General features: G+C 38.8%; 1 protein-coding gene across 1 annotated transcript in view; it reads right to left on the reverse strand.

Moving 5' to 3' along the window:
* USP7 (ubiquitin specific peptidase 7) overlaps positions 1 to 27,683 on the reverse strand; it is a 72,852-nt gene that overhangs the window by 25,917 nt on the left and 19,252 nt on the right. Inside the window, exons 2-7 of the mRNA XM_075767965.1 lie at positions 14,341 to 14,445; positions 8,299 to 8,497; positions 6,743 to 6,881; positions 5,927 to 6,015; positions 5,120 to 5,228; positions 581 to 711 (exon numbers count right to left, since the gene is read on the reverse strand). Of these exons, the coding sequence (XP_075624080.1) occupies positions 581 to 711; positions 5,120 to 5,228; positions 5,927 to 6,015; positions 6,743 to 6,881; positions 8,299 to 8,497; positions 14,341 to 14,445 (772 nt within the window). The remainder of the gene's footprint in view (positions 1 to 580; positions 712 to 5,119; positions 5,229 to 5,926; positions 6,016 to 6,742; positions 6,882 to 8,298; positions 8,498 to 14,340; positions 14,446 to 27,683) is intronic.

A 27,683-nucleotide genomic window follows, 5' to 3' on the forward strand; every position in this document is an offset into this window, starting at 1 on the left:
TGTGTGTGTGTACTCTGACACCTTTACTTTATGCAACAGATACTCCTCTTAAGCTTTAAATCCTGGAACAGAATACAGCATTAAATGCTTCTAAATTGTGCATAGGCAAAAATACGTGCATCTTTGATATGTCTTAAGAAAATGTTACACCAGTCATCAATTCAGGACTAACAATATGGAAATGCAAATTACTGTTTCTCTAAATTTAAAACAGATTTAAAATTTCGAAAAAGACATTAACAATACATGAACTGCAATGTTTTAACAACACATTTTGTCCTGAATTTTACTTAAGCCAAATGCATCACACAATTTTCAGGTAACAGGTAAATTATAACCCTGCTATTAACAGCTGTCTTTGACTATGTACCACTCTCCTTCCCCCAAAAATCTGACTTTTGGATCAGCTGTCTTTAGTACTGACCAACTAAACTAACAAAGTTAGCAATTATCATAATACTGTATTAACACTTCTCTGCACGTCTCTAAAAATAGCCTGATTCAAGTAAAACCTTTTTTAAAGAAAAGCTTTATGAAGTCTGTAATAGCCCAATAAATAGTCCAAATTTCTGAAACTTACCCAAAAGATTTTGTTAACTTTTTAGTTCCAACTGGTTTGTCACTATGTTGCAGCTCATAAAACACTCTTTGCAATGCTAAAGGAACACTTTTGGATGAATCATCTCCTTCTGTGGGCATCATGTACACAGCCTGAAAAAGCATTTAGTTCAATTAGTATCTAAGGAAAAGTTTATTGCTCATATTGTTTAATGCATTCTTCCCTTTTCGGTGACTTCCTTCATCTAATTCCATTTAATCATCACTCCAAAAGAGTCTGGAAAAAAATCTCGTACTGTAGTGTAAAGCCATTAGTTGTCTGGAATGACTCTTCTTAGAGCACAGTGGTTAGAGAGATGTGAACAACAGATGCCATTCATGGTTATTTTATTTAAGGAGTTCCCTTATTTCACCTTAGAAAAGTAAATGCGCTAAAGTGTTCAACACCTTCAAACAACTCATCACGCCCGGTATGTCTACGCAATCATCACAGTAGGACCAGATATACTGATCAATACTATAGGCTTTTGAAAATAACTTCAGTTTCGTGCTGTAGCTCGGCTATCTGTGAATATTGTCATCTACAGTGAGGGGGATAAAAACCCCAAACAACAACAAAAAAACAACCAACCACATGAAACCATAAAGGGTAATGATTGAATGAAACCAGAAATGGTCCACATGGAAGAGAAAGATGTCAGAGGAAGCTCTGAGATTCCCTGATACATTCATTCCTATGTAACATCATTGCTGTCCAGCAAATAAACAGCTTAACGATTCAATTCACTGATTATACTGATCTGGGAAGGATTGAGAACAAAGAAATTGCACCAAACAGGGATTAGGAGAGTTCAACAGGCACTGAAATGAGATTTACTTTATAAAAGCGTATGCCAATATAGGGAAAAGTAACAGCAAAGAAAAGGTATTTACAGGGAGATGCTCATTTAGAAAGCATGAATGTAAGAAGAAAACATAGACAAGTCTGGAAGGAGATTAGGGAACACCACATGAAAAAAATAAAGACTCCAATATTAAGTAGCGTATGAGAAAATAACCTGTTAAGAAACAGAAAAAATTGCGCCCTGAATTTTGGCCTGTGAAACAAGAGGGAATGATATATTTCTGCAAGTGAAGTGCTGAACTGGATCTCAGTAGTTCCCACGCAGTTTCTGCCTCAGCCTAGCTTTCAGAGATGTCCAGCACCTCTAACCTACCCTGTACTTCAGCTCCCTACGTACAGAGCAAGATTAGTACTTCCAGTGCATAGCTGAATTGTTGGGGAAACACATTCAGTGCTCTATGAAAGCTCAGTACAGAGGTGACGGAAACCAGATGAGACAGACGTTAAAGACAAAGCTGATACAGAAAGAACACAAGGAAATGACAAAAAGGAAAGGAAGAAAGAAAAAAGGCAAAAAAGTTGTTAAGACGTTGGCACGCCACTTTCCTATTTCAATTCTGAATATTTGTAAAATTTTTCAAAATTACAGCAACTTAAATACTCAGAAGAATAATATAGTAAGAAACTATCAGCAGAATAGCCACAATAGTAAGATGAAATAAAAGACACCTAGTGGTTGACTGTTCCATCAAAAAGGTACAAATAGGAGTTCAGAATACCTTGATAATTAATCAAAATCAGATCCTTGGCATTTAGTTCCTACTTGGTTTTCTCATATGCCATCTGGACAGTTAATTCCTTTCCTATATCCCTCAAGTAATATTAAAATAGTCATTAACAATTTATTTATAATTACTACATTCCAGTTGCCATTGAATACAAACACCAGTTTATTTATTCTGAAATTCTAAATGTATTACTACAAACTGAACACTTAACACATAGCCTTTCTTTGGTTCTTCAGTCTGTTTGTGTATACAAGTAGCATTGAAGCCCATTTCTCAAAGCTTAAATTTTGCTCCAAGCTAAAATAAACCACTTTTCAAATATGATCCTCTACAAACCTTTATTTTTATGCCTCACCCTCCCAAACTCTGAAAACTTGACCTCAAGATCAAGGAGTGAGGTATTTTGATCCATTTGAAAAAACCAGAATCTCCAATTTAACACCAGAGAAGTTCCCTCAGGAAATGAGCACAAGAGTGACAGGAACATGCATAGGCAATGGCTATAAGCAACAGACACAGAACTATGAGAAGAATTTTAGATATTTCAATGGTAAAAGAATGCTACAGATAAGCTTGAACACACTGGTTAAAGTCAAGACAATTACTTGATTTTAGTATAGTTACATGACAATGTTTTCATGAACTGTAAGAAATTTTTCAACGGAACCAAAGTTTTCAAATGGACTGGATGCAGCCACAAGTACTGACTAGCTGGAAGCACTAATGGACACGGGAAGATGTGCGTAACATGATCCGAGCTCAAACCTAGACACATTTGGGAAGTCACCACTGTCCCTCGCCTAGGTGGACTATATTTAAGGATGTGCTTACCAGTCACAAACAGACAAATAAAGATATGCTCTGAAGTGAAAGTTCCTTTGCTTTATTCCCTACCACTGAAGCCACCTGGTTGCTAATCAAGGGAGGTCTCGTTTTGAATACCCAAGAACCTCCCATCTGTTGTCTGGAAACAGAGCGAAGAAGAAAGGACTTTTTCATCACTCCTCACCCACGCTTCACCAGAGTCTGACTTTCCATAGGTACGTGCTTGCCTTTGCTACTGTTCATTGCTTTCCCAGCTCTGCTCATGACAGCAACTTCTCTGTTAACAAAGCTCCAAATAAGAGCAATAGAAATCATTATTTCTTCTAAGTAAGGAGGATTAACAGAAATAATGGAATTGGTGATAAGCAAACTGAGGATACTACACATTTTATTTTACTCTGTTTTAAGAGGAACAAGTTTGCTCAAAGTGAAAACAAAAATGTTGTAGAAATTCATTTTTTCAGACAAGACAACTACTGACCCTTCCTTACCTGTAATAGTGGCAAATGAGTATTAAAACTGCCTACAACTACTGCTGTAGCGTGTTCGGTTTGCAGGGGTGCTGAAAACCTGAAGAATGAGCCAAGAATTGGGCATTTAAGCTGATGTCCAGTAACATCTCCATAAAGGAGGCTGCAGTTACCAGCTAGTAAATCAAGCTTTCTTATATGATCACTATCCAGATATTAACACTCCCTTAAAAGCTGATATTTATTTGGGGGCTGGGAGAGAGGTGCAGGGGAATGCCTAAACAGATTAGTTCAGTTGAAACAAATCTATATCACAAAAATAATTTCTTCTTCACAGAACAAGATTACTTCATGGTACATATTGATTTACTGACTACAAGACAGTCTTGAAAGGAACTACTCAATTGGATTAGATGTAGCTATCATAAAACCACATTTTTCTTTCAAGAGCAAAAGTGAAGTTGTCCAAAAACATAAAATGCACAAACATTATGACTGCTGAGCAAAAAGAACAGGCATTATAATGAATGATAAACTGAATGAGTAAATTATACCTCTTGCAAAAAAAGAAACAGGTGCATCATGTAAAACAAGTCAAGTATTTCTTTCTTGTACATGGCATTGGTAAGATCATCAGTGACAGTCTACTGGAGTTCGACGTGCAATTTTTTGCAATGCTTCACTCAGAGTAAGCAGCACATTGCAAAAGAGAAAAAAGAAATCCCAACTAAGGCACTTACAGGCCACAGTGATATCAATAATGATAAGATGGTGGGAAATCTAAGACAGTGGAAAGTAGGTGGATTAAAAGGGGAAATTTTGGAGAAAAGAAAGCTTAATGGAAATGTAATAACTAGTATACACAAGGAGAAAGCATAAGTCAGAGCAATTCTTTTTCACTCACAGATACAACAAGCACAGGAATGTGCAAAAGGATGAATTAGGATCAACAGGACACTCCAGTCAACTAAATGGTGCAGAGTTACATTTTTTCCCCAACTATATCCCCTCTTTCAGATAGCCACCTCCAGTATCAAGTCATCATTTAGGATTTAGGGTTTTATCCCATTAAGGCTACCGCACAATTTTAAAGTGATACATTATATAGTATATTTCATCCTGGGTTTGGATGAGATATTTATTAAGCTGATATTTAAAGCAGTTCTTCCTTCCAGCAAAGAAAGAACATCTACAGTAACTAAAACATATATGAATGAAGCAAATATAAAATTATTTACTGAAATTATAATGCTTTCCATCACTACAAAGATGCTAACCATAATAACGGAAAATTCAAATGCATAACATAAGTTAAAAGATGGAACAAATGAACTACAGAGGTCATACATGTTTATCTTCTTACATTGTTTATGGGCTGAGAAATCACAATTGACTTCTTTATTTTAACCATTTCAAGAAAGGGAAATTACTTCTGTCTCTCATCTGCAAGATGTAGTCAACTTTTTCCCCACTCCACAATTCACAGCAACATTAACACACAATACAGTCTAAGACACTCCCCCTAAGCTCAAGTCTTCACCAGGTACTACGTTTGCTTTCAGAGAACAAACTATAATACACAACATATTGGCTATTTCAATTCACAGTCTTACTTTCTTTCATATATTAATTACCTTTCGTAGCTGATTTGTGAAAAATAACGTCTGTAACAAACTGTTCATGTAACAAGTTGCTCCCTGGTTCTTTAAGCCAACATATCCTGTGTGCTTCTTTGAATCCCATCTGGAAAATAGTGGTTAAAACCAAAATAGTACTGTATTTAAAACAGAGAGTATTTGTTCTAAGGTAGCACTGCTGGTATATATCGGCTACTCTTCACTGTTACTTAAGGTTCAAATAAACTACACTTCACTACTACCTGCCAATAACAATGGTCTTTGCAATTAAATGCTTTGTGATTTTGTTAGGTTTTCTTTTTAAAGATGTTCTATATGGCAGAAAAATTGTGTATTATGAAAGTGTACTGGAACCCAGAGCTCTACTTTTAAGGGCAAGTCTGCATTTCAGTACAACCACTTTGTTTACAAGTGACATAAAGCAGATCGACTCAGATGAGGCAGTTTTAAAACGTGGGTAAACCAAGGCAAGTTAGATAAGAGCCATCTAACTGTGTCTGAAACCCTTATCAGCTGTAAGATCAGAAATGTTGAGGTTAGATTTGTGGAGGTGTTAAATCACAAATCAATTCATAGAGAAGTTAGAGTTCCACAACATTATGCTCACTAATGCAAATGGAAATTTAACCTATACTAAAACCTCTATATGACTAATGAAAAATACTGTCATGTGAGAATTCATCAATTAAAGGTGACAAAGTGAGAGTGCCTAATGAGAGCTACAAATGTTAATAACACAAAATACTTGAACAATCTCAAGCAACATAAAACTATTAGAATTAAGAATTTTAAAAAGATACTTACGCCACTCCATGTGGAGCATCTGCTTGAACATAGACTTCAAAAGTAACTTTGTCCTCTTCTATAAAGCCTTTTTCAGGATCAGTAACTTCCTGTAAAATAGGAATGACGCACCAACATGAAAACTGGAGCTTGCAACATGACTGTAACGAAGCATTCAGTTAGATATCACTTTCTAATTTCCAAGTCTGAACTATCAGTAATAATAAACTGTAGAAAAAAATTGAAGGACATCAACAAAGCTGTTTTTGAGCTTAATACACTTCAATTCTTTTCTAAAGTCTCAATATAGGAAACTTGTTCTTGGCTTTTAAGATTCTGCAGTACCATTTCAATTTTCTGTGGATAATAAGAGTCGGTAATCAAAGGCTCTGCTTCTTCTGGACAATATTACAGACAGATGAAAAATTAAGGGTCCAACCTTTGAAAATGCTTAAAAAGCTGTCTCAATTCAAGATAAGCCTTAGCATTATAAGGGCATTAGATATCTGTACACATCTACAAACACATGCAAATGCAAGAAAACCTATGTTGCTTCAGAATGACATTGACTATCACACAGTGAAAGCAAAAACCAAGCATTCGGATATGCAGAAAATAATGAGGGAATACTTAAATCACAATGTAAGTAAAAGCAATCTACAGTAATTAAGTACAAGAATTTATAAGAAATTGAAGAAGAATCTACAGCAATGACAGAAAAAAAATAACAGCTTGGGGGGAAAAAAAAACCTTTTCTATAGGTATCTCAGTATTCAGGAGTGCAAGCTCAAAACTACTCCTATGTAGTAATAGATTAATACGTGTCAAATTACTTACGCTCCAGGCCATGAAGTTAGAAAAGCCCCAGTCATTTTCCTTATGAAAGAACAAGTGACTAATACGACGACTGAATGATTTTTCATCATCCTTGTAGTTTATTATCTTGAGAACTGCTTGTGCATGACAAGACCATGACCTATAAATACAGAAGAAACATTTGAAACTCATTCAAAACCAAGCTTTTTATAGTCACTAAAGTAAATTTTTGTTAGGGATTTTTGGTATACTACTTTCACAGATAGGATTTTAATTTTTTTTCTTATTAGATGTTAAGATTTGGTTAACTTATTGAGGGCGTGAGTCCCTGGGGCTTTCTGAAGCCACAACATGAATGTTAAGCTGGAATGGAGATTTTCTTAGGGCAACAGTGTTGTTAAGAAAGTACTGTCAGGCAATTGCAGGTAATGGTGGCTGAAGCAGCTAACTGCTCTCTGAGGTGAGCTATTTCTCATCTACTTCAATGCAGATGGATAGGCCAACTCGAAGCAGTTGTCATGTCTACAGAGTGTGATAACTCAGCCTTTGGCTACGGAAAGGAGGAGGAGGCAGTTCTACCCTCCCTCCCACAAGATAAACACTAATTTTCTCAGCAGCACTTCTTTATGACCATTCTGTTCAAATTTAGCCCACTTGTACAAGATTATCGGACCAAATCTCAGCTCAGACAAGGTCTTGTCACTCACTCGTAATGCAGTGGCATTACTGCTCGCTTAGCTCCATCATCTGCACCTTGGTTGAAGCTTTTGAAGATCACGTTATCCTTTTTCTGTAACTACTTGCATGTGAACCACTTCTGTGACTAGTTAATACACTTACAACTTTCTTCTTTACCTTCTGCACTGAGCACTCACCTTTTAGATTACATAAATGACAGAAAAGAGCAACTTATTACTCAGAGTGAACTACAAGTTGTGTTGAGATTTGGGGCAAAAGTTGAGTTACCCTACTGGAAAGGATACCTATAAGGCGTCTGCACTCTAGCTGGATACACCATGGTAATGCCCCAGATATTTGTATTTATCTTTTTTAATTATTTACAAAAGAGGTCAAAGACAGCTAATTTTGATTTGCCTGCAGGACTCCACAAACATGTACATGTTTGTATCTGGCTTGACGAGCAAGGAACTCCGTTTAAGAAGATGACTACCTCATATATCGCTCTGCTTCAGCTGCTCTCGCGCTTTACAGGGCAGGATTTATAGCTCAGCAGGGTTAGAGAAGCTCCAGTACCACTTCCATTTGAAATAAACCCAGAACTCTTCCCAAGCCAAGAAAACTGTCAAAGACTTCCCCTCGGCAATCAAACAGAAATATATCTAAATTCTACCACAAACTTGTAGCTACACAAGCTACTTTTAGCTTCTCCTAAAGAGAAGGTTACTCTTATGCTTTGTGATTTAGAAAAGTGGGGGGAAAATAGGACTCAAACCCTTGCAAGAATTCTTTCCTCTTGCAGAAAGCTGGGTAAAATATTTTTTAGATGTTTGTATTTCTTGCAATACAGATTAACTAGTATCAAATGAGGACTTGTACAACAATTAAAAGGGTCTTACGTGGAATCAGATTCAGCATTGCACTGAAGGAAGAATCCTACGCTTTTTTGGTGTGGTCTGTCCGGGTAGAGTCGTGGCATAACCATGATCTTCCATGGCAAATTCCGTACAAAGCAGGGAGGACTGAGAACTGACTCGCTCAGTCTGTTGAAGCGTTCGACTGTAAACTGAAACGTTGCTTCTGATCGCCAACTTGTATCTGTAACACACACACAAATTATTTGAAAAATCTGATGTTCTTAACTCCAAAACATCATTTTCAAAAATCATGCAATGTGAGCATGTTTTATGTAGTGGGATATTGGAAGCAACCAAACAAAAATCCAAGCCCTGAGAGGTACTGAGCTCCTTAGCAACTGAGGTTTCAGTTTTTTCATTTTGAAAAACACTGCAACACTATTCAGGACAACAGAGTGTTGAAAGGTGCATTCCTTTTGTACACTATTTTCTTAAATAGTTCTTTAGCACTAGAATTTGCTACCACTCAAGTTTCCTCTAAAGCAGCGGGTATAGCAAGATAGAGACATCAAATGCTTTACAACATAAATCACAGCCCACTCTAACTCTTCTTGCTGCGCAGTGCCTTCGCAGCCCAGTTTATGTTAGCTCCTTGCATGAACCAAGACATGCAAAGGATTTTCTCACAATCTGTTCAACTGCCCTATTGATACCAAGTCACCATTTAGTTGTTTTCTGCTTGTAACAGTATCATTTCAAAACAGATGAACTCTGTTGGTTGTTGGGGTTTTTTTTAAATTTCATACCAGTTTGCTGAAGAATAGCTCAAGAGTAGGGTCCTGTATTCTTTGTGGTATGTGGAAATTGTAGAGCTTTTTAGTGGTCTAAATCAAAGTTAAATGAGACACTAGTTTTTTAAAATATCTTATTTTGACACACACAATTAAACTAATTTTGCCTTCTTCCCACATCCCCAGTTCTTCATATACCACAATCTGTTCTGCTTCTGTTGTACACAGCTATATCAGGGTGCTGGAGACTGCGACAGCTTCAGGAAGGCACAAGGCTGGGCTCTCTTTATTGTGACATGCCTCATATTGCATACAGGGAGGGAAAACCTGCAACTTATCCCAACAATTTTACAAGGCAGGGATGAAGCACACAGCGCACACAACACACTCCCTTTTCTGTGGCTCCAACTTAACACCTGCGTAACATGGGAAGATTTGCTACTGGGTGTGAGGAGGTTCGAGTAGCATGTAGGGCAGCTGACAGCACCCATGGTCAGACCGCTGTTCTCACACCACCCACAGCTGATGCAGAACTGAAGCAAACATGTCACTCGTGCAGTGACACTCGAAACCAAAAGCACTGAGGTACAATGACACCAAGCCAGAAATCGGATCATGAAATTATGTGACAAGGTCTACGGTATACAACAAATGCATTATTTTCTGTACACGCAAAGCAGACATTCACTCAGAAAGTTTTGCATGGCACCAGAGACACTGTTGAATTTTTTTTATTTTTTTTTAAATAGGTGAGCCCTGGTTGCTGCCTTACTTAAAAAATTAAACTCTCTTGATTACAACATGCAACATTGTAAAGATCATACACTTCAATGCAGAAAATTAACAAGTTTTCTCCACAATGGCCAGGGAGCTTTGACAGATTTCACTCTACTCCCTTACAAAATGGTTTTCTTTTCAAGCAATTGTCCTACTTCTGATCTTGATCTTGGCAACACAGTTGATGTTCTTTGTGTATGGACTGACTGGCTGCCCTAAGCATTCCCAATTATCTCTTGAAAGAAACAGTACTACAGCAGAAACCAGCTTCCTCTCTCTACACCTGCAATGACCTTCGCGTTAACCTGTGCTGTCAGCTTCCTCAGTAACGGAAGAGTTCAAAGGCTTATCTTCTTCCCTTTTTTCCCTACATGTAAGTGTAGATAACCAGTAGTCTATCACCTACTTAAAGCTGTTCCCTACCCATTTTACCTACTCACTGCCTGTTGACAGAGTAGAGAGCTGGTCCTCTACAACCAAAAGTCAGACAAGCTGCAGCCAAAGGAGCTGTACACTCTCAAACTTGATTCGCAGGCAGAATAAATAAAAAATCCGTAACACAGTTAATTTAAAAATCAGTCTTGCATCACATGTATCTCGAACCAGCTCGAGAACGCCTCCCTTATTCACAATCAAGATCAGTACTTCGGGGCTTAGTTTAAGCTTCTGAAAAATGAGCCGACCAAGTTTGCTTTCTGCCTCTCTCGATGCAGCTTGCAGAGCACTTCGGTACAAGGATGCAGCAGTGCTGCTACGGTGTCAGCTAAAAAAGGCAGCCCACGCAGCATCTGCAGATGCTTCAGAGAAAGTCTGCCTGTATTTCTTGGTTTCTTTTCAGGAAAGCCTGTGCATGAGAGCTCACCAGGGAAGGGTACTCTCCTCAGTAAAATATTTGAGCAGTCACTACTCCACAAAAATGCAGCCTCGTAACACAGGTCAACCCTAAAAAAGAAGTTTCTTTAAAAATACAAAACACAACCCCCTGAAATAACAACCTTCCTTTCCTTCCAGAAAACCCATATTTTTAGCAAGTGTAGTCAATTAAAACATTAATTATATTAAAAAACAAAGTTTAAGTAGTATAGCGAGTATTCTGAGCACGTAAGTAAATAAAATCTTTTCTCACCACAAACATGTCCACAAGTTTCCAATAAAAAGACTGCAACTGGCAGCAGGATAATTTAGTAATAACTGGCAAGTAAGACTTCTATAAATCCCTGAACTACAAATATGGCACATGATCCTGAACACAAAGTAAAAGGACTCAGCTGATGATGCTTGGGGAAGTTACATGCAATGGAATGGATATTTGCTATGTGGAAAAGATTTTTTCCACTGTTGAGATGAGACACATTTAGCACCTTGATATGACAAAGATCCTTCAAATCAAAAATCCAAATACAGAACATGATCCATTTTAAGGCTGAAGTACATATTTAAGTGTTTATACCTTTGAGAAAAGCAGATTTCTTTACTCTCTTAGTAAATGTTGCTACCTTTAAAGTACATTGAGGTTATTAAAATATTCTGAACCTAAATTATTAATGGAGAAACTGGCTGAATATTCTATGAATATTTTAATAACGATCCAAATACAGCATGCAATACTAGCATATGGCTAAGACTCATGTTTCTGAAAGCCTCCTAGCCTCTGCAATTCTTCACAGAAATGAGACTTCAGTAGGTAATTGCAAAGCTGTGAGTTTATGTTTAGCTAGGGACCTTCTGTTTGAACTTTAACTTCTAAGAGAATTTATTCTACATGCTGTTTCAAATACTGATGCACTTGCAAACAAAATTTTATCAGAACCTTGTTTTTATTATTTTTTACTTTATTTGCAGAAGGTGCTATTCCAGCTCACAAAATCTGGTTCATTAAGTCATTGTCTGTACAAAACATGACACATTCTTTCAGCTGGTTCTTTTTAATTGCTAAGACATCATACATAGCAAGAACAGTCAAACCACCTGGGAGAACACAGCCTTATCTGAAAGTCCTGCTGGTGGTCCACTGCTGCCCCCATCACACGTTCCTCACAATGCCTGTGGTTAGCTGCCTAGCAAAGGGGATGACAGCTGCACTTTTTTCCAGTCTTATCAGTCATTTCTTTTTGTGCTAAGCAGGAAGAACAAAATCACCTAAAAAGTTTCTTGAACTCAAAAATTCACCAGAAAGCTGGTTTCTGTAATCCAGCTGGAAGCATCAACCTTTTATCCTACTTTTCACCTCTCTCACAGAACCATTAAACTCATTAAGATTTTCACTGAAGAGATATCTAAATTCTCTTCATGCATTCTTTATCAGCTCAGATTGATCCCACTTGCTATGAATAACAGCAATGGAAAACAGAGCATGTTTATCAGAGGCCAATGTCTCCCTCTATTTTCTCCTATCTTGTGAATCTCCAAGCTGTCCATTATACATGTACATTATGCTGCAAACCAGGATAGCAAGAGAACAAACAGCAAGAGAGCAATTGCACTGATGTGTAAATAATGCAACAGTAGGCAACTAATCTGATTTACAAGACTTGGAAAAGAGGCATCATCAACTTACGTGATGCAAGTCTTCAGGAATGTTTTTGCAATTATAACATTTTGCAATAACACTATTTTATACCTGTGTCAATGCAGAGCTATAACAGCTCCACGATGTAGCCAGGCACTCCTTATTCAAATATGATAATGAGAAACTATTAGAATATTGCTTAATAATCACATTTTAACCCCGAAAGATGTTCCACAGCAGAGCGAACCAAAGCTCCTGACCATACTGAAAGTCCACAGACATGAGTACCACAACCACAGCAGCTTTCACAAGCCTTTTGCTGAATATCTTCAGATATTACTTCTCCCTACTGCGACACCTTCATATCCAGTTCTCTGAGAGGAGTCGAATGTTTGGTAAACGACAGAAACTGTTTTAGAGTAGCTTTTTGGTTAAAAAGTCAATGTTGCTCTGCACGAAGAGGTGTACATCTGATTACTTGCCATCCTTGATGTGGCCTGGGTTTCATTAGCTGCTTCTACAGCTTAAGTCCCTTTCGCTTAATTTGTGCAAGTATATACAGACCAACTTCTGGACAAATTTTTGTACTAATTGACCAATGTGTTATCTACTGGCTGTATTGACAGCAAACACTATCAAGCTTTCTACCTATAAACATCATTACTGAGAAAGTTCAACAGAGCTGTCCTTGCCAGTCAGTGTCAACCCACACGATCTTCTCCTGCTACCTTCCAAACACCATGGCCCAAAGACATTTAACACCTTTTATAACAGGTAGCTTGATTTTGATAAAAACAGAATTTCCTATTTCAGTCTCAGCTAGTTACTCTGAGCAAGAAATCAAAGCCTCTGAATGAGATCAGGCAAAATTCATAGGCTAAGCAGACCTAATTTTTTACTTTGTTGCGAGAATCTGATCATAGGAAACCTTCTTTGCCACAGGCAATTCAACCATGAGATGCTTTTGTCCTGAATTTAAACCATATTCTCTTCATGGAACATTATTATTTTCTATCAGTATTCTATTATATGTACCTTGAATACATGAAAGTAAGCACTTTTTTGACCTTTAACCTCAAACTCTGACTTTTCTCAAACAAAAATCAAACATTTTACATAAATCTAAACGTTTAAGCCTAATCCCGAATGTACTCTCACAAGACAGCATGAAACAAGGAAACAGAGGGGAACAAATCCCACTAACATTTTGTTTCCCTTCTCCCAATTCAATCTTATTTAGTTCTTCAAAATAACAGCAGTCCCCTCCATATCCTCTCCTACGAAAAAAAATATTGTTGTGCATTTTCCTCACTAAACATAGTAACAGACTTGAGTGAATTACAAACTCATTATCTTTAAATAAGCCCAGACACATCTACTTAAAAATTATTTGATCTTCTGTAACAGAAAAAACTGTACACCCTTACTTTCATTTAATAGACAACAAAAAGATTTCAAAAATACATGTCCCTTTTTATTAACAGGACATCGATACATACTTCTTCCTTTGCATTTGCAAGTACAAGGGCATCAGATTTGGGGGGAAAATGTTCCTCAACAAAACAGTTACCACTGACTTGCCATACAGAGACAAGAACCGATCACAGCTGCCACCTGACAGGAGAGCAGGACAGATAAAGATTCTGAATGTCCTGAAGGAATTGTGTAACTGACAAAATTACTATTCAGCAAAGCACCAGCTGCAGCATGTTTAAAGGGATGTATCACAAAATATAACAATGAACAGTATCACTTTCAGCAATTTTTAAATGAGTACCTAGAAAGAGTAAGAGAAAAAAATCCCAAGCCCTCAGATGGCTAATCTTATTGTATAGCTATGGTAAAAGGATTCCTATACAGAAAACCAGCAGTCATAACTACAGAGGGTTTCATTTTTTTAATGAGCTACAGTTCAGAGGACACAGGTAAGATATGAGCCATTTTGTACCCAAAAATCATAAAAATAAAGCAGCCAATGAACCACGTTTTTATCAAATATTTACTTACCATCTTCCATGTCTTCTTCAGTGTTGTTATGTCCGTCAGCCATTGCTACATTCCCATTAATGACAGGATTTTGAGTAATTCTTGGAGGATCATCTGTATCTCCAGCTAACACAGAAAAAAATATAAAAATTAATCAGCTATATTAACATTTATTTCTGTCTCAGGTAGTGCTTATGAGACACACAAATAGCACACTTCTGTGCAAAACGGTATCTACTTAAATTATAGCACAACAATTGTACTGGTATGTGTATAACTGTAAAATTCCTCAAACAGATCAATACTTATGGATGAAGCAAGAAGTCTGCATTAATGCAGACTACAAATACGAAGAACATAAATGGATTCTTCAGTTTCCAAATGGCCTTACAGTCAGCATCTCATAATCAAGTCTCATTAAATAAAACCAAATTTTTAAACTCCTTTTTCTGGCATTCCACATTTTTATACAGATAGAAGTTTCTAATAGCAGACTTTCTAAATTAACAATTTACTTCAAGATTTCTTCAGTGTTACTGCTTTTTTTAAAAAAAGCTAAACATTTTATCAACTGTAACTGTAAAATTTAAATCTTACTTGGGAAAAATTGGAAAGGCAATCCTTTACCATCTCAGGAATATTTTAGAGGTAATGTTTTCCAGTTTCTAGCCCTTGCTGCTGTTAAATCTTGCTACTGTTTAAAACATACGCAAACACCGTTAAACCAAGAGGTATGAAAGAACTTAACATCTTTGTTGGCGATATGGACAGTGGGATCAAGTGCACCCTCAGCAAGTTTGCCGACGACACCAAACCAACTGGTGCAGTTGACACACTGGAGGGAAGGGATGCCATCCAGAGGGACCTTGACAGGCTGGAGAGGTGGGCCCGTGTGAATCACATGAAGTTCAACAAGGCCAAGTGCAAGGTCCTGCACGTGGTTAGGGGCAATCCCAAGCACAACTACAGGCCATACAGAGAATGGATTGAGAGCAGCCCTGAGAAGGACTTGGGGATATTGGTGGACAAGAAGCTCAACATGACCTGGCAATGTGCGCTTGCAGCCCAGAAAGCCAACCATATCCTGGGCTGCATCAAAAGAGGCGTCGAGGGAAGTGATCCTGCCCCTCTACTCCTCTCTTGTGAGACCCCACCTGGAGTACTGCATCCAGCTCTGGGGGCCCCAGTACAGGAGAGACATCGAGCTGTTGGAGCGACTCCAGAGGAGGGCCACGAAGCTGACTGGAGGGATGGAGCACCTCTCCTATGAGGACAGGCTGAGAGATTTGGGGTTGTTCAGCCTGGAGAAAAGGCGGCTCTGGAGAGATCTAATTGTGGCTTACCAGTACCTGAAGGGGCCTACAGGAAAGATGGTGAGGGACTGTTGATCAGGGAGTGTAGTGACAGGACAAGGGGGAATGGGTTCAAGCTGAAGGAGGGTTGATTTAGATTAGATGTTAGAAAGAAATTCTTTACTGTTAGAGTGGTGAGGCACTGGCACAGGTTGCCCAGAGAGGCTGTGGACGCCCCATCCCTGGAAGTGTTTAAGACCAGGTTGGATGAGGCTTTGGGCAACCTGGTCTAATGGAGGGTGTCCCTGCCCGCAGGAGGGGGGTTGGAACTAGATGATCTTTGAGGTCCCTTCCAACCCTAACCATTCTATGATTCTATTGTGTCCAGCTCTGGGGTCTCCAACATAAGGAGGACATGGAACTGTTACAGCAAGTCCAGAGGAGGCCACAAAGACGATCAGAGAGCTGGAGCACCTATGAAGACAGGCTGAGAGAATTGGGGTGGTTCAGCCTGGAGAAGAGAAGGCTCCAGGGAGACCTTATTGCAGCCTTCCAGTACCTTAAGGGGCCTACAAGAAAGCTGGAGAGGGACTTTTTACAAGGACATGTAGTGATAGGACAAGGGGGAATGGCCTTAAGCTGAAGGAGGGGAGATTTACATTAGATATTAGGAAAAAAATATTCTCTATGAAGGTGAACAGGGATTGGTACAGGTTGCCCAGAGAAGCTGTGGATGCCCCATCCCTGGAAGTGTTCAAGGCCAGGTTGGATGGGGCTTTGAGCAACCTGATCAAAGGGAGGGTGTCCCTACCCATGGCAGAGGGACCGGAACTAGATGGGCTTTGAGATCCCTTCCAACCCAAACCATTCTGTGATTCTATGATCTCCATGAACTAAACCCCAACTATTTTAAATATGCATTGCTTTGATTGAACAGGCATCTTCCTGATTTATCCAACAACCGAAAGGCTCCTTCCATTGCTTGTGCATCAAAAGCTGGTGGATCATTTCAGCATGATTACAGGGAAGCAGACATTCTTGAAAAAACTGGGGTTTTATCATCAAACTGTAACCCTTGCAACCATCTGAAGGACAAGCACTACTTAAGAAACACTCATCAAAGTGTCTGGTAAGTTTCTCTTTGATATACCAGTCCTGCTATTAACTTGTATATTCTAGTACACCACAAAATCCCCAAAGTTACTGATTTCTGTAACTAAGAACAGTTTTATACCCAAAAGCTACACACAAGTTATTGACTGTGTGGGCAGCCAGGGATGTGGGTAACCTGTGCTACAGGAAGGAAACGGTTCCGGAGGGGAACACCCCGAGCCCTGCCACGACGCTGCCCAGCGGCGCCCCAGCCCGCCCGTGCCCTCGCCCCGTCAGCACCCTGGACAGAGCCGCCCCGGCCTGCAGGCACAGCCGGACCCGCCCGGGCACGGCACGGCGGGGGCTGAGCCGAACTCCCCACCCGTGTTCGCGCTCCCCACCTGCACGCGTGGGGTGCTTACGGATAGGAACGTCTGGCTGTTCGCAAGAACTGCTAAGAGCGGAACCAACTAGCCTAGGCGCTCACCTTCTATCTGAATGCAGCTGGATTTCTCCTGTAGAAAAGGGACAAACACGACAAGAAGTAGAACGAGCTATGGCAATCACTGCGTGATAGTCACTGGAGTCTTCTAAAAGCCATGGAACTAAGACCAAAGCTCTGGTGAGCCACATGAGAAGTGCAGTAGGAACAGTCACCAGATGCTTCACAGTCCTCCCTGTCCTCACAGCCACACCAAGGTGTATGCAACACGCTTTTGCAGCCTCCTTCCAATTCACAGTACATAAGAAAAGATAAACTGTCACAACCGGCATTCCTATTATGATTATTAAACTCTTCTAGTAAGTCCACAGAACTAATAACCTCTGCCCAGGGCATGAACAGCAACAGATCAGGTTAGAGACTTACTTCTGGATTAGAGCTACAAAAGATCATAAACTTAATGCTCAAACACAGCTTTCAGAAGCTTACTAGGATGCAGCAAATCTCACTGAGACATGAGTGAAATGTGTATGCTGAAACATACAGTATGCAACACCCACAATAAAATGCGCACATTTCTCATTATCAGTACAAAAGCAAAATGCAGTATGAGTTAAAGTTTTGATTTTATTAGAAAAAGGTTTGCAGAAGATTGGCTCCTGAGCGACAGAGCTGCAGAAGCCCCCACCAGCAGGTATCTGCACTGGCAACGCTGCAGCGCGGCAGAACGGCAATTTAAAATAAAAATTAAAAAATTAATTACAAAAAAACCCTAAAGGTGGAACAAGTGTAAACTGCTGCAACTCAAGAACAGGAAAAGGGACCAAAAGTAGAGTAAGAAGTAGAGATCACTACGTTTATTTCCACAGCTTCCCCTCCCCGCCCCCCTTTTTTTTTTAATCTTTTAACAGCAACATGGTGAGAGTGTAACAAGGAAGCTGTCCTCCAGGTCACTTCTATCACTATCTATATAGTAATGCAACTATTGCTTACGCTAAATTAATATTAGGATTTTTTTATTATTTTTTTAAAGTTATCATCAAGGCAAGTTAGTATCTAGAAACAAACTGAAGCAAACGCCTGAGGAATAGCCTAAAAGCTCATCCAAAATATTCTTTTAACAGAGGATTTAAGTGTTGATAACATATTTTATGGGGCAAGACTAAGAAAATAAAGAGCTTTCTATGAGATACTGTTCTATGTTTCTCAAAAGTATGAATGATTAGCAGAGAGCAGGGAGAAAATGCAGAAGAGATATTAGCAAAAGCAATCAAAAGATAAACAGAGGCAGCTTCTGAGAGATACTATTTAGTGATAAGATAAAGTGAATCATGATGGATGCCACTGCTGCTTTTTCTGACATATATTGACACACTTTGTAGCACAGCTTTCAGATATGGAACCCAGACAACACTAGTGAATGTTTTTGGCTCCTGTGAATAAAAGAAATTTTTAACTTCTAATAAAATCCAACTATTACGGTAAATACTTTGCACAAACAAAATGCAGTCCTTGTTCAACAGATTTACTAGCAAGCAGTATGACAACATTTATTTTCAACTGTAGCATTGAAAACCGGTAATTTATGTTTTCCTCTGTTGTCCTTAAGAGTTCATAGGAAAGAATTGTGAAGTCATACTAAGATTTAATTAAGAAACATGCTTTCCTTCGCCTCAAGCAGAATGATGCCAAAGACTTATTCAATTATACAATACAGGATTAAGAAGAAAAAATACCTGTCCACACTGGCCAGGAAAACCTTCCTACCAAACACACTACTTAATACACCGCTGTCTTTAATGCAGCTTAAACCACAGTGTGTCAACATCACCCCAGTCATGTCATCTGTCACTTCTTAGACCAGAATAACCCAGTTTTAATCGTATACTTGGAATAAAGATGCAGTCTATTAATCAACCAAAAGTTAACAGAAGCCACATAAATGAATAAAGTATTACAACAAAGCATGAAGTGACCTTATGAATAAGGAATGTTTTTAACTCTTGAAATACAGTACTGCAAAAGATAAAATAAATATAGCTTTCAATACCAGAATTTCAACACTGTCAGACTGTTTGGTGAAGAGCACTTAAGTTCTTTTCTACCTCCCCAAATGCAACACATACAACTTTGTAGATATTCTTTCATTACAAAAAGGAATGCAAGGCAATGTGAAGAACAGTGATGACTGTTTCCTGTGAAACATTTAATGTTATATATAGTTTTCTATCTAGCCATGCCCCTGCATTACAAACAAATAATACAGCTTGAAGCGTTGAAAGGGAGTCTCTGCAGTTTGGAGGTTAAGACACCTTCCAAGAAAAGGCATTTCAGATACTAGGGAGTTTAAGCAAACCAAGAGCTTTCACATATTTACTGAAAGATCATGAATGATGAAATGAAATCAAGTCTAAAAATTGATGTATGTGACTGGAAAGAAACTGGAGCATGACAATATAGTTTGGGAAGTTAGTAACAACTGTAGGTCACCTTATACAGACAAATTATCGGATCATATATAACTGACTCTGCAGGTGCACACTTCTCATCGCTTAATAACTAAGTCTGTCACTGAAGAATTGAGACAAAAGCCTGAAGGCAGAATGGTTACTGCAATTGATGCTGGGGGCGGGGGGCGGACACAGACGAAATTCTCTGAAACTACCATCTTGCCATGGGATGCTAGACCTTACAGAAAGTACTAAAAAAATACCTCCTTGTTATGGACCAGGACCTCAACATTATCATACTCAAATATTCACACTGTTAAGTAATCACAGCAAAAATAGTACCAATGATTAAAGACGACTTTACTCAAAAAAAAAAAAAAGCTGTTCAGATGGATTCAGCTGGTTTAATAAGATGAACTCAATGTCACTGAAAAAAAGTTATTGCTCTATTGTTCTACTGTTCACAATAATTCAAATCTACAGGGAAGGAATCTCAAAGTTTGCTATATTTTTTTTCCAATTAATGAGAAAGCAAAAAAGATTTTGTCAAGATCATGTTTTGCAGAATTTCCTCTCTCTCCAAGATGTAGGATACGTTGCTCAGCAGTACACACATGCTTGCAGTCACATGTGAATAAGAGCTACAGAATGACTCCACTATCACAGCAATTAAATTACAGCAGAATACTGCTACTACTTTAACAACGATGACAGCGAGCTGCTAATTTCATAGGTTTCAGTCATGACTCGTATCACAGCAAATATTAAAATTTTGAAATATTATCTATAACGTTTGTCATTAGTTTTTGGATCTGGCAGCCACAGAGGAGAAACTGAAGCAGCCTCCCTAGCAGATTATGAAACAGTTCTGCTTCCTTTTGAGGTTAAAGAGACGACAACGAAGGAGTAATAGTGATACTAAAAACTTGCTTTCAATATATCATGCACAACTACCTCATGATGGAAATCACTAGTACCAAATACTTATACATGTCACTACAGGTGGTTTGCATGGACCTCCATGCAGAACTTCCACAGCTATCCTGGAAACGATGAGGGAGTTGCACTAACAGTAGTATTAGCAGGCCGAAGAGTCAGTCAGTCTAGCTGCAGCTTGAAGACCTTGACACTCCAAACTTCATATCCAGGGTTCTGCCCTTAGAGGGAGAAAAGCTGAACACACAGGACCTTCTCCCCTGCTGCTAGATTAAATGGACATTCCAGAATCAAAGCCTTCATAAAAGTTTCTTAAAGGTCTATTAATACTTTTTGTTTGTGGGTTTTTTAAGTGTAAATAGAACTGTACGTACAGATGTGATAAACGGGGGGTGGTGGTGCTGTGTGAATTCCACTGAATGAGTAAAGCTGCAGTAAACACTGAGAAAAGGGACTTAGCAAAAATATGAGGTAGTAGGAGATTATAAAATAAAGTCAGGCTATGTAAATCTTACTGAAAAATGAGCAAAGTCAGTATTGTAGCAATCAAATTACATCAACGTCAAAGGATATCAACTGCATGCTGAACACGCAGTCCAGGTCCAGCTTTGCACCTCAGTGTCAGAGCTCACTGGACCGCTTGAAAGCGGAGGAACCTGTAACGACCCCATGGGGCAGCCCTGCTGAGCTGCTGGTCCTCAGTGCTCACTGCATAACTCTTCTGCAATTGTGGAACGTACTATAATCTCTTTTAAAGAGTTTTAAAAATAAATATTTTTAAATACATCAATATTTAAAATATATCAAATAAACCTCTAAAAGTTTACTTTTTTCAGAATGCCAGTCTCACATGGATAGTACCACACAAGTATTATTAAATACTTTTAAAATCACCATTGCTAGAAATTATAATGAAAAAACATTCAGTGATTTCACATGGTATATTAAATATCACCTCTTTTACCACCAAATTGACCTTTGCTATTGTAATTATTGGGCAGCATATCAAAATACATAATTGAAAAATTCCTAAAGCAAGCAGTAAACGCAGTGCTTTCTGAAGCAGTTACCGAACGGTGGTGGTGCAGAGAGGACACTAATGAGACTTATTCAGAAAATGTTAAAGAATATTACTTCTTGAAAGCAAACAAGAAGTCTTATGGGGAAAAGGCTTCTAGAGAAGTATCAGGAGGCAAGATCACAGATTAAGGGAGAAAGGTGTTATGAGCAAGGGAAGTGAGATGACTTGTAGCCAAGGAGACAAGGTTTAAAGGTATTCAATGTTTTCAAAATTTGCCTTAGCAAATGTCCAAAGAAAAAGTAGAAAGGACATTTACTTACTAAAGAGCAAGTAGCCAACATTAGACCTTAAAAAAATAGAAACAGTATTATACGGAAGTCTCTTGCCCTCTAATTGTCATCTGAAACAAATAATTATTGCATTATTGACTGTGAACTGCAAGTCCCCCACAGAAGGAGATGATGCTACACAAGACAGCAAATGAAGAAGAAAACATTACTGGGATGGGACCACTTCCTGGAAGCAGACTCATCATCTCTGCCTTGCCTACAAAATATTTAGCAATGATTAGACAGGCAGTAATGCTGCAGCCACCACCTATTACACTGATCAATCATTATATTGTTGTTGCCTTGTATTCCTATCATTATGTCTGCCTATCCAAAGAGAACATTTTGACGAAACATAGGATGCCAAAAGTGGTTTTAAATTGTGCCAGTGTACCTAATGAATAATTTTTAAAAGTGATCATATTAATAGGTTACGTGACTATTTTATTCTTAGATAAACCAAGAAATTATTACTCTAAGAAGCTCCTGAACACTAAACAACATGCATGAAAGCTAAGGGTCTGTAAGGTAAGTAGTATCTAAAACTTCGTCCTACTGAGAAAGTTATCTTTATGTGAAAATAAAGGGGAGGTACAACGTAACTTTGCAGATAGAAAAATAGCCGAGAACAAATTGCCTAGTTTATAGAGCAGGTTCTGTGTAGGCTATTTGCTGCAGCAACTCATCTGCTTATCTTTAAAGAGAGAAGCAGTCTGATGGCACTTTACAAAACAAAATTTTAAGTCTTAAAAAACGTGTTTAACTTCTCATAGACATGTATAAGCACTTAGGGTATTACTACTCAGTGGACCAAAAGCTGCCATTTAAGAAGTCACCCCAGAAAATTTACTAAAACAAACAGCGACTAAATTACTGCCTGCTTTCAGCAGTTTAAGTCATTGCTTTATGAATAATTCAGTATTAAATGAAAGACTGCACGAACCAGAGTTCAGTTTGGACATTAACAACACACTTATAATTATCCAACATATTTACAACTTTATACTCTTGCTGAAGGAGTTTGTATAGACAGCCTTCTCATTTTAAGAAATTTTTCATACACTTTTAAACTCCAGGTGTTTAATAACTTTGGGTAGAACTGCAGCACCAGCATGAGCTTTTCTTCAGCAGTGATGATGTTTCTCAGAAAGATACCAGCTTGCCTGTCTCACTAACCTGGCTTTACCTACCCTACAGCACCACACGCCCTTGGCAGTCACCAGGGCAAGAGAAGGTCTGCTGAAAAATCTTTCAGTTAGTTTTCTTAGTCCAGTTAGCTTTGTTAGCTTAGGTCACACTTCTAGAAAACTATCAAATCAGGAAGAAAGGAAGGAAGAGTGCTTCTGGCTCCCATGTAATACTAAAAAACCAGTAACTAGAACAGTTGACAAGACAAATTATTTTCTTCCACGATAAGGAAAGGCTGAAACATCAGAAGTGTCATGGTCTATTACGGCAACAGCTATCGGACTTGCACTACCTTCTCTTTGCTCCATCTAGAGCAGCAAAGCTATAGAAGCAACTACCTTAACTCGTCATGTCTTGTCTCTGCACATTCCAGAGATGGTAGGATGATTACGTCTCTGCTGAAGACAAGGCACTCGGTCCCAACCTACTGAACACACCCTAAACAATATGTTTTTCCAGTATCACACCCCTCTTTATGTTTTACTGCTTTACTGAGTAATGGACTTATCTCTTGCAACAACAAACGCTAAGCTCTTTGGCAATCATCACCAGAAAGGCTGAAAAACTACTCAAAGAAAAATGAACTTACGACACAGGGAAGAAAAGGATACACTCTCAACTGCAGCCAGGGCAGTCAAAGCATCACAGAGCATTTGTGTTTACACATGACACTCAGCATGCCATAGTGCTGTGATCACATTCTTGGTGTTTTAAAAGAGACAATTAAACAGCAATTAAAATGACTTTATTTGGATAATAATATGAGCACATTACAGGATCAGTGATTATGCTCCCATTAGCACCTCCCTCTTTTCTGGTGGAAGTATACACCTTCATCACCTGGACCAGCACAATTTTTAGTAGTCAGCTAGCTACATACATTTCCAGAACTCGCTTCTGTATCATTTTTGGATGAGTACAGTCCACAGTTTCAGCAAGTTTTGGGGTATATCTATCAAGGTAAATAGTAGGACTGAATGTTTGCTACATACTTACGGAGCAAAAAGGTTTTGCACATTTAACAGTAATATAAAATGTTGCCTTACTCTTTCTGAAAAATGGTTTAGCGTCATTACACATACCACTTGCCCAAATTAGCTCTGAAGGTAGACTGATTCCGTGTAGTTACTTTGTTAAAAAGTCAAAATATTATTTGCCATTATTTCAGATTCTGAAAGTCTGTTTGAGAATGGATTCATACTTACAGCAAATGCTAATTGCACTGCTCACTCCTGAACTCAGTCTTGAAGTATGCTGAGCTTTGCTCACACTAGCACGGAAAGGCAGCATGAATATATTAAATCATCTTTTTTTTTTCTAATGCTGACCTGATTTTTTTAAACTGTTGAAGAACACTGTTGATGTGCCCGTGTTAGATTTTAAATGCAAAAGTAATTTCCTAACAAAGAACAACAATGGATAATAAGACAGATTTTGCACTGCAATTAATTTTACAGACACTAGGAGGGGAAAAAATTAACTTTTAGCCTCGTACCTTAATTTACCTTTAAACAGGACAGATCACTCTGAGCTAGAGAAACTGTGCAATGTGCACATCAGAGATCTCGTACCTAGGATCTAACTCCTTCAGCATTTCTTCCTGTTATTTTCAGTAATGCTTTTAAAGGTTTTCCTTTATCATTGGATTTGCTAGTGTTGGTCTTGTTTTACCTCTTCGTCCTTATGCTTTCTGCTGTGCAGAGAAATGGATAGATATAAAGTAGGTGCACAGGAAACTGACTTAGTGGTTACAGGTAGCTAGTGGTTCTGAGACTAGGCTTTTCTGAGAAGAAGGAAAGGCAAATAAATCAGATTCAGGAGAATAACTTTAAAAACTGTTATACAATTGTGAAAAAGAAAGCAAGCAGAGTTAATGGTATTTCCTTCTCATTTGACAACACAAACTTACTTAAATCTAGGCTTCTTTGCTGAATAGTAAAGGAGTCTAAATCAAATACGCTCACAAGAAATTACTCCTTTTAGGCTAACTACACAACTACTAAACCTGTTTTAAAGATGGTTTACTATAGCAAAGTAACATGGAATCACAAGCCAAATAATCTACAAACTTGATCTGGCAGTCCTATGGTGAATCTAGAAAAATGCAAAAATATCCTAGGGTACAGAGACAGCAGTGATCTATGCCATGCCACACAACGCATACACTGCTCAGTTGGGATGCACAACTGAGGATCTTGGGACTTCCCAAGCACAGTATCTGACTACACTGTTCTTGAAGGAGTGCTTCTATAAAGAACAACTACTATGGGCTCTAATTAGCACAGTGCACTGAATGCTACAACAATCTGAATTATAATATGGAAGCAGAAAGATAGTGTTTATAAGGGAGAACTGTAAATAAAGCCTGCTGCGTGTGCTGGATCAACTTCTTCATATAACACATTAACAGGTTAAAAATGAGGACAGAGAAAAGAGACTGGATATGTTCACTTCAGAGAAAGGGTGACTAAAGGGGTGTGTATGGGATATGCTAGACAAATATCCTGAATATCATGGAGGGGTGAAAAAGCAAACAAACAAACAATCCAAAACTCCAGAGAACAATTATTTTCTACTACTTACAGTGTAAGGGGCTTTACAGGAAATCACCAGAATGTGAGTTTAAATGAAACAGTCATTTTACATGCTGCACATGAAACTTCTGAGAGCTATGAAGCATTTTGTCAGAAGATGCTGTGGAGCCCCAGATACCTTCCCACCTGCTCTGGCTCAAAGGCAGCAGCACTAGTGCAGAACAGGAGGTCCACAAAGCACAGGATGCAGGTTCCACATGGGCCAACGAAGGAAGCCATGACAGGCTGAAGGGAAGAGGAGCAAGGAAGGACACTGCTGCAGGGCAACTCCCAGGCCCCCACCTCACGGCTCAGGGATTTCCTGACCTGTAGATGATGTCTCTGTATTTCAAAGTGCCCTATGAGTATGTGCACCCCCTTTTCAAACCAGTAGACATTACCAGTGTCTACAACATCCCAGAGAGGAGTGCCACAGTTTAATGATGTTATACAAAGTAACTATTTCTACTTTTGTTTTTCAACCTGCCCTCTGATGTTACATTTGGTCTTACATTGCTTCTGTTTCACTTTCTCCTGCCATTTGTGCTTCCCAGACTTGTGGCACATCTTTCCTCAGTTATCCAGGACTGGAGGGCCTGACAGACGGTTCCTAGTCTACTTAGTCATTACAGCTACAGCAGCCATTTGATACCTTTTATGATATTTATTTTCCTTGTAGTAACTTCTTTACCTCTCTTATACCTTTTTAAGATGGAGGAGGAAAGCAAGGCTGTTAACCGGGCTGCACTCAGCGTTCAAGATACAGAAGCACAGTGAACTGTAAGCATGTATTACTCCCCATTCGCTTCCGAAGGCAAAGCAATGAATGGAAGAAGATTCCATCAGGAGCAGTGGAAAGTTCATGGAGGCAGCCTGGCCAGGCTCAGACACCCCTGGGGTGAGCACAACAGGGAAGGGAACTCACCGTACCTCCCCTGCCCTAACATTTAACATAAGCATCTGCTGCTGACAGACCTCAAGACACAAGACACCAAGGTTAAACAATTTCTGCTCAATCCAGGGTGGCTAATCTTATGCAAATATGCATGGTTTCCATAAGAAGCTTTTGAACATTCATACTGAAAAACCTGTTACCAGTCTGAAGTATTAAAAAAAAAGAATTCCAAGATTCCTGACTCTAAACACAGTTCTGTACTGTCTATAAACTTTACTGTAGGAAAAAAAAAGCCTATGGCAGAAGTGTGTAGCACTTTGCATTCAAAATAAGAGCTCACCCAAGTCATGCTTCTCTTCCACTTTAAGAAAAACACCCCCCCGCTGCCAAGAAGCATCGCCACCGTGCAGGGCAGGGAGCAGGATCAGCCCCGGGCTCCCCACCCAGCCCTGCACCCATGGGTGATGGCTTCACCTCCCAGCCCTGCGTCGGTGCTTCTGACAGTTTCCTCCTCGTTTGAGCGTGCCGCACGAGGAACTGCATCACAGATTAGCGGCCGCAGTAGTACAGCACAGAGCTGAACCAATTAGCGTGGGTCTGCCCAGTACTGATAAATTCTAACCTCATGTCAGGGTCGCTTTTACAAGTCTAGATTAACTGTGGGGAAAACGACAACAACAATTAAGCCATTCAAAGTTTGGTGGTGGTTTTTTTTTTTTTTTTTTAAGTCCTTTATGTGAACTGATACACACGCACACGTGCACGTCCTGGTAACAGAGGAACATTTACTGTTTCCTCCCAGTGATACAAGGAGCACTGCTATTATTTTCTACTGAAATTCAGTTTTTGCTGTGTTTAAGTTTATTAACACATATATTTCAAGCATAATTGTAAATTATGATTAAGAGATTCCTGCTACCAAAAAAAATAAACCTACATTTTGGGTTAATTTTACCATTTGTTTTCACTGTAATTAACAAGGTACAATGATGTTCTCATCTAAAACTAACAAAAACTGCGGAATGAGCAAAACAAAAAACATTCCTTTTTTCAAATGGGATGCTTTAGAATGAGCTGGACAAGAAAAGGTTTTTTTGTTCTCTAAGACACAGATTTCAGAGTTTTCTGTTCTTGAAAGACGTGATT

The sequence above is a fragment of the Balearica regulorum genome, chromosome 15 (genome assembly GCF_011004875.1).
Source record: "Balearica regulorum gibbericeps isolate bBalReg1 chromosome 15, bBalReg1.pri, whole genome shotgun sequence".
NCBI lineage: Eukaryota > Metazoa > Chordata > Aves > Gruiformes > Gruidae > Balearica > Balearica regulorum.